Here is an 8,549-nt window from a genome sequence, read left to right as displayed (position 1 = left end):
AGGGTATAAATAGTTTTGTGGTTTTTACAGTATAATTCCACATTACTTTCTTTTTTTAAAAAATTTATTTATTTTTAGTTTTCAATATTCACTTCCATAAGATTTTGAGTTCCAAATTTTCTCCCCATCTGTCCCCTCCCTGTACCCCAGGACAGCATGCAATTTGATATAGGCTTTACATACACATTTATATTGAACCTATTTTCACATTAGTCATGTTGTAAAGAAGAATTAGAACCAATGGGAGAAACCACAAGAAAGGGGGAAAAAAGAGAGAGAGCAAATAGTTTGCTTCAATCTGCATTCAGACTCTATAGTTCTTTTTCTGGATGTGGACAGCATTTTCCATGAGTCCTTTGGAGATGTCTTGGATCTTTCCATTGCTAAGAGATACGTCTATCAGAGTTAGTCATCACACATTCCACATTACTTTCCAAAAAGGTTTTGCCAATTCAGAATTTCTCTGCCTACTCCCATTGAACTAGCTCTTGTTGCAAAGAAAAACAGATCCAGTAGAGTAACCACATCTAATGATGTCTACTGCCTGTATCCCTATTATTCTCCAGCCCGTTTGCCCCAAATAGGGCAGTATGTTTCCTTATGTATTCTCTCAGACCTTCATTTAGGGTTTTAGTTACTTAGAGTTCATCTTTTTAGTGATCTTTTCATTTTCATTGTTGTAATCATTATGTACATTCTTTTGTTTCTGTTTAGGTTGCTGTATCAATTCATATACATTTTCTCTATGTTTCTAGGAATTCGTCATTCGTTATTTCTCTCTTCTCAGTAATAATTGACTTCATTCACATATCATTGTGGTTTTTTAATCATTCACCAGTCAATGGGAATCTGTTTTGTTTTTAGCTCCTTGCCACCACAGAAAATGCTACCATGAATATTTTGGCGTCTATGGGGCCTTTGTTTCTATTATTGACATCCTTAAGGTGTATGCCTAATCATAGAATTCCTATTTCAAAGGAATTGGCCCTTCTTCTCCTTTTTTTTTTTTTTTGCTTAATTCCAAACTGATAGGGGCAGCTAGGTGGTGCAGTGGGTAGAGCACCGGCCCTGGGGTCAGGAGGACCTGAGGCCAAATCTGGCCTCAGACACATAACACTAGCTGTATGACTCTGGGCAAGTCACTTAATTGCCCCCCCACACACACACACACTCCAAACTGATAGAAAACTCTAAGCCTCAGTTTCCTCATCTATAAAATGAAGGCGCTAGACTTCATGGCCTATTTTTGATGGAAGATCCATTCTAGGTCTAAATCTATAATCCTTTGTTAGCATTCTGACCAATGGACAGGTCTCTAAGCATTGTATTAGGGTGCTTTTCTTTCCATGTGTTATCCAGTGTTTACCAGTCTCATTTTTTTCATCTCTTCCAGTTTGCACCCACCTACTTTATTTTTTCCTCAATTGCAGGGGAAAAGTTTTTAATGTTTATTTTTAAGTTTTGCCTTTCAAATTCCTCACCTACTTTTTGTATTTAAAAATATCTGTAACTATTTAGGCAAAATCATGTAACTTCCTCTCTATAAATTGCAATATACTCCATTCAGAGCAGTGTTGACTTCAGTGCTCCAAAAGAATTATTTCTTTGATGTGGGTACTCCCTATAAACCTTAGTCAACAGTTTTCAGGGCCAATTTTAAAAGAAATAGCTCACAGATGCCATTTAAGTATCTAGTCCACTTACTTAATTGCTCCAAGTTCTTATTCGCTAAATATTTTCAAGCTCATTGTCCTCATCTTTGACTGCTCAGGTCCTTTTCAGTGTCTCTGACTTCTTGGTTCTGATTTGACCTTATTTGTCTTTAACTATTCCTTAGAATTTAAGTATATTGGTTACTTCCTTAACATACTCTGCTGTTGACGCACTTTGAGTGTGAAAAGTCCCAAACAAGTTTTAATTTTTTCCAGAACTCCAAAACTCAGTATCTTCTCATTAATAGCTCCTGTTGTTGTGAGGGTGAGGTACTTGATGAAATAAATAAGAATGATTGATGAAGTAACATATGTAAAATGCTTTGCAAGCTTTAAAGCACTATATGAATGCTGGCTATTATTATTGGGGCAGCTGGGTGGCACAGTGAATAAAGTACTGGTTCTGGGGTCAGGAGGACCTGAATTCAAATCCAACCTCAGACACTTACTAGCTGTGTGACTTTTGGCAAGTCACCTTGTTTGTCTCAGTTTCCTCATCTGTAAAATGAGCTGGAGAAGGAAATGGTAAATGACTCCAGTGTTTTTTCCCAGAAAACTCCCAAATGGGATCACAAAGAATCAGACATGAGTGAAATAGCTGAACAACAACAATAAGTTATTATTGTTGTTATGATGATGATTCCTGTATATCTGGAAGAGACCTTAGTGGTTCTAAATCATAAGGTTCTGATAGATAATAACTCTTTGGTCCTGTGTATCCTGACTAATGGAAGGATCCCTTTATTCTTGAAAGGACTAGACTCTTGAGTTTTCTAAACATTTAAAGCCATCAAGAAAAGCAAGCTATGCCCAGACAGAGTTAAATAGATTTCTTCACAACTGCCTTAGTCCTTTTTTTTTTTTTTTTAACTCCAGGTGAAACCATCTGTCCCAGCCCCTGAGGGCAAAACATCTGAGAAGCCAGCAGTCCCCCTCACCACAGTGGAGGAGACGTCATCATCAGAGAGCATGGAGGACACGGAGAGTGAAGAAGAGGAAGTCCCAGCTCCTCAGGGGCAGGTGTGTGTGTGTGTGTGTTTGTCTGTATCTGTGTCTGTGTGTCTGGGGGGGTAGGTGGGGGTGTTATCTATACTCAGTCCTCCCAGTCACGAGGGCACAGATTACAAAATATTTATTAAGTATGTCTACCGTGGGCCAGGCATGAATGCCAAACCAAAAATGAAACCTTCCCTGCCCTTGAGGAATTCACATTCTAGAGAGGGAGAAACATGTGCATCTATTCAGTATATTCAAAATAAGAATGAGGTAATATAAAAACACCAACAGGAATATAGAATGTTATCACATAGAAAGTGATGCTTGATCATTTTTCCACTTTTTTTTTTTTTTTGCAACATGGCTAATATGGAAATGTGTTTTTGCATGATTTCACATGTGTAATTGATATCACATTGCTTGCCTTCTCAATGGGTGGGAGGGGGAGGAAGAAAGAATTTGGTACTCAGAATTTTTTTTTAATGTTAGAGATAAATATTAAATTCATTTTTGAAAAATAAGTGATGCTTGAGCAAAGCTTTGGAGGAGACTAGGGATGCTGAGGGGTAGAAGCGAGAAGGGAGTACATTCCAGGCTATACGAGAATGTGGAGATGGAGCCTTGGGCACAGGAGTAGTGAGAGGCCATTTTGGCTGGGCCATAGAGCATGAACAAGGACCTGTGTAATAAAGTAGGTTGGAGTCAGTTTGCAAAGGGCTTTAAACGCCAAACTTCTGTTGGGCATTTGATTCTAGAGGAAATAGGGAGCTGCTGTGGTTTGTTGACCTCCTAAGGATCATCTACTCCAAAGGTTCTTTTTCTCTTTTTCTCTTTTTTAAAACTTTAATATTTCTGTGTGGCTTAAGGTTAAAACTTCAGTGAAAAATACTCATGTCAGTCCAGCCTCAGGAAAAGAGAGCAAGAACACACCAGCCTCAGGAAAGTCCGTGTCTTCATCAAAGATCACGATAACAGGGCCTGTAAAGCCAGAACATTCTGAAAGCAGCGAGGAATCTGAAAGTGAAGATGAGGTGGTCTTAGTGTCTGTGGGACAGGTATGGCATCTGTTTTTGTCCTCTTTAAGTCATTTTCCCAGGAGATAGCCCAATTCAAAGGCTCCTCACACTATATGCCTTTCCCTTAAAAATGTTTCCTTGTGGTTTCAGGTAAAACCTACAGGGAAAACTCCTGAGGTCTCTGCAGCCTCAACAAGAAAGAAAGATCCCACACCAGCCCTTGGGAAGTCTGTGACTCCATCCCCCCATACCCAGGTGGGGCCTCAGGCCAAGGTCATTGGAACTGCAGTATCAGAGGAGAGTTCCGACACCAGCGATGAGTCTGAGAGTGAAGGGGTGATCCCTGCATCCCAGGAGCAGGTGAGGCTTAAGTTGGGGCCAGCCATAGCCCTCTAGGCTTTTACAGAATCCTAGACTTTTAGAGCTAGCAAGGACCTGAGAGCCAAGCTAGAATAAATCCCTCTTTTTACAGATAACAACCATAACAGGAACTGATGTTTATACCTCACTAAAATTTGCAGGGTGGTTTAGACGCGTCTCATCTGAGCCCTAAAGCTTAAATAATGTTCCCATGGGAACATTCACACAGCTCGTGAATAGCAGGCTGGATTTCAGCACAAGTCCTCTGACCCTGGAGCATGTGTTCTTTCTCCTTTGCCTCCTCTGAAGAAGCTGAGGCCTGGAAAGGAGGAAGGGGCTTGTCCACGATTCCAAAGCTAGTCAGTGGCATTGTTACTGTCAGGACTGGGACTTTGAGCCCAGTGCTCCTAATCCTCAGGTTGCTGTTCCCTCCACTACCCACTAGGACTGCCTCCCCCTACATGTCCATAAAATGAGCTATCCCTTCACCCTAGTGCTGGTTGTGTGAATCCTGAGGTTTGAGTTAAATGAGGAGGAAAGGAAATAGGATTTGTTATTACTTTTAAAAAAAATCGTGTAAACATAATTTACATACATATACAGTTTAAGTTTCTAGATGTGTTTTTGGATTTCCATTCATATGTAGAAAGCGCTTGTTTGGGATCGCACACAGGGCTATAGCTTATTTATTCACCATTAACGCCACACACTCTCCAAAAGAGATCTCAGAGTCCTTTTTTTTGTTTTCTTATCTCTTCTGACCTTTACTGTATAAATCACATGCGTTTCTCATCAGTCTAATCTTTAACTGTATGGTTTTAGTTAACCTCTCTCTCCACTTAACTCCAAAGACTTTTCTAAATGGTGCATTTGCCTGTTAGACAAAGGCAGGACTGAACACGCTGGCTCCGCTTCCTTCTGGGCTTCATCTCAGAGAGTCAGCTCTACAGCTTTTACCCAAGCACACTCTTGGCTCATGGTTCTGTCCTGACCTTGTCATCTTTTCTGCATCCCACCTCTTCCTCTATAATCGAGCCATACCTGAGCCATCTGTCTCTTTGTGGCTTTAAGTCACATCTCCAGGAAGTTTGTGTATCTACTTAATCCCCAGGTGGGAAATAGCCTCTGCTAATGTCCTGCTCTGATGAAGGTAACTCTCTGTCATTGAAATCTGTGTCGGCAGGCTGGCTCTGACTCTGGCAGGGCTTACCAGCCTGGAAAGTCTTTACGTATAGGTGATTTTTTTTTTCCAAATTTAAAAGCACTAGATTTGGAATTGGAGGATATGGGTTCTTGTCTCAGCTCTCTCTGTCTTCTACTTCTGGTGTGACCTTGGGCGAATCACTTAATCTCCCTAGGCCTCAGTTTCCTCCCCTGTAAAACAAGAAAGTTGGGCTCATTGGGCTCTGAAGGCCCTTCCAGCTCTGAATCTGTGAGCTGTGTTACCTAATAGCAGAAATCCATCTCTAACACTTCTGTTTTCCTGATGCCGTGTGATCGAAATGCTCTAGTACCAAAATAATCAGCATTTACAATTACCTAGTAGACTAGTACCCATTTCCAAGGATACCTTACATCCATTAAGCGGCATCAGAGCCCCCGCCCAGGAAGTAGATAACCACAAGAGGACTTGAGTCCACCGAGTTCTGAGAATGATCCTTAGGGGAAGAGAATAAGCATGTATTAAGCACCCGCTAAATTCAGCCGCTGTGCTAAGCACTTTACAAATATTATTGCATTTGGCCCTCCCCGCAACCCTGGGAGGTAGGTGCTATTATTACCTCCATTTTACAATTGAGGAAACTGAGCTGACCGGTAGCCCAGTCACATAGCCAGAAAGTATGGCCAGATGTGAACTCAGGTCTTCCCAACTCCAGGTCTAGAGCTTCGTCCACTGCACCACTGAACTGGGCAACATGGGGTGGTAGGTTGGTACTTGCAATATACTGAGCAAAGCAGAGGAAAGGCCTCTAGCATGTTGTGTGGGTGGAAGATTTGTGGAAGCACGCGTACACAAATAACCCCACGTTATTGGGTGGGACGTGCTGTGACCGGTTCTGCCAACCCCAGGGACATTGTCAAGCTACAAAACACTCAGTAGAGCAGGTGGGAGAGTTGGCTGCTTCCGTCTCCCCAGGATTGGGGTTGCCCTGGAATGACTCTGGATTCCTGAAGGAACTAGCACATGCTTTCTCTGTACTGGGAGACTTGAACCTCCTTCCCTCTCTGTTCTTTCATGAATGTCAGCATGGAAACAGGGAAAGAGCACTGCCCTGGGAGTCAGAAAAAGGGTTGAAATTCTAGTCCAGGCCCTGCCACTAATTCCTGGGTATGAAATCTTGGCCAGGTCCCTTAATTTTCCTGGGATAGAGACTGGGCCTATAATTTCATTCTTATACCTTGGGCAACTCCTCTACCAATACAGATTGTTGCCTTCTCAGCATCTTGCCTGGCCTAAATATGATTGTGTTGAGAATCATAGGCTCATAGTTTTCCATCTTTGAAGGATGAAACTAGTCTAGTCAGTTGAGAATACATGTGTAAACGAATTTTGAAAAAGCACTCATATTAAATCACCATCATTAATTTATATTGAGACCTCTGGGCAGATGTGTCATCATTTTTACTTGAGGGTAGCCTTTTCTGTCTCCTTGCCTCATCCTCATTATCCCAGGTTTCATCAGGGAAGAAGGATGAGAAAGCTGGAACTGCTAAGAACAACGTGGGGAAAGTGTCTGCCGCATCTCCAAACAAGCAGTTGGCTTCACCTGGTACTACCAGGAGCCAGAAATCCGAAAGTAGCAATGGAGAGCTGCCAGCTGCCCAGGTAGGGCCCCTCTACTCTATCGTCTCTCTGTTTCCCTCTGTCCACAAGTTGCATTATAGTGCTTGTGGCTGGGCTACAAGGGGACACTCAACAAACATTGATTAAGTACCTACTGTGTGCACAGCATTCTGCTAAGTGTTTAAGGAGAGAAAAAGTTTGAAATAAGACAGGATCCTTGTTCTCATGGATCTTATAGTCAGCATTGCAATAAAACACAAATAGATAATTATAATTATCAGCCTAGATTATTTGGGTAGTTTTTCCTTGCATTAGAAATACCCCTTTGGGGACAGCTAGGTGGTGCAGTGGATAGAGCACGGGCCCTGAAGTCAGGAGAACCTGAGTTCAAATCTGGCCTCAGACCAAACACTTGACACTTACTAGCTGTGTGACCCTGGGCAAGACACTTAACCCCAGTTGCCTAAAAGAAAAGAAAAGAAAAAGAAAGAAATACCCCTTTGGCATTAGGAGGTATAAGCCCACACTAGGGGGGTAGATTTTTTGCCTCATTAATCTTACCATCCTCTCTCCTACCCCACATCCACTCTTCATCCTTTTATCTCATCTAAATCCACTCTTCCTAGAGAGCCCCTCTTTGTATTTTGAAACCCTGCAAGAGTATTTAGGGGGGAGTGTTTGACAGATTGAAGGTGAGGGTTCAAAGGGAAAGATCCTCTTAAGGCAAGGGTTCTTAACCTCTTGTATGTCGTGGACCCCTTCTCAGAATAATATTTTTAAGTAATTGAAGGAAATGCTGAATTTCAGCTAGAGGTTAATGAAAATAAAGAAGTAATTTTTTTACCTATCCAAGTTCACAGATTCCCTGAAATCTGTCTGTAGACCTCTTGAGGGGGACCCTAGACCCCAGGTTAAGAACCCCTGTTCTAAGGAGAATCAAGGATGTTTTCCAGACTTTTCTATCCCATCCCACTTTTATGGGTGACATGGAATTCAGTTCTCTGTTAGGTACTTGTTCTTCAGTATTTTTGTGTCCTAAGCATGAGGGAAATAGTAGGTACCAGGAAGGTATATGTTGTTCCTTAGCCCAGTCTGGCATTATTCTGTTATCATGAGCAGTTTTCTGAGCACTGGCACTCGGATTCAGTTCGTCACCCAATCACTCCCCTCAGTCTGGTAGGTAAGATAAGGCTGGTGGGGACTCCCCAGAGACACAGCCCTCCCTCCCTTCCCTTTATCAAGAAAAACAAACAGGATTTCACCCCTTTGACCGTGGTCCAAGCTCACCTAAAGGCTTCATCATTCATCAGGGAATGGAACTTGATAGATAGGCCATAGTCACAAAGCTGAGCCCCAAACTGAATCCTGAGGCGCCACATCTGTATGTCACTGAATTAATGCTTCTGTGATACATCAGAATTATAGGGGTCAGTGTCACAGTCATCTATACTGATGGGCTCTCAACACTGCCTTACATATAATATCTATGTTTGCTTCCTGGAGGGTTCTAGCAGCTAGGCTGTTAGTGTATATGGTTTTACTGAACTTTTATTTGTTTTTTCGATACCTATGCTAATTCAAGTCATTCAGCCAAGCAAAAGTATTTATTATGCTCCTACTGTATACCAGGCACTCTGCTAGGCATTAAGGATAGAAATACAATAAAAGAAACAATTCCTA

The 8,549-nt window shown here is 41.9% G+C and overlaps 1 protein-coding gene across 1 annotated transcript in view; it reads left to right on the top strand.

Annotated features, from left to right (window-relative positions):
* TCOF1 (treacle ribosome biogenesis factor 1) overlaps window positions 1-8,549 on the top strand; it is an 81,791-nt gene that overhangs the window by 47,889 nt on the left and 25,353 nt on the right. Inside the window, 4 exon segments of the mRNA XM_027841732.1 lie at window positions 2,589-2,732; window positions 3,575-3,763; window positions 3,875-4,084; window positions 6,759-6,911. Of these exon segments, the coding sequence (XP_027697533.1) occupies window positions 2,589-2,732; window positions 3,575-3,763; window positions 3,875-4,084; window positions 6,759-6,911 (696 nt within the window).

The sequence above is a fragment of the Vombatus ursinus genome, unplaced genomic scaffold (assembly GCF_900497805.2).
Source record: "Vombatus ursinus unplaced genomic scaffold, bare-nosed wombat genome assembly UNPS02014863.1, whole genome shotgun sequence".
Lineage (NCBI taxonomy): Eukaryota > Metazoa > Chordata > Mammalia > Diprotodontia > Vombatidae > Vombatus > Vombatus ursinus.
The sequence above is the reverse complement of the archived record's forward strand: the minus strand, read 5'-3'. Positions and strand labels throughout refer to the sequence as shown.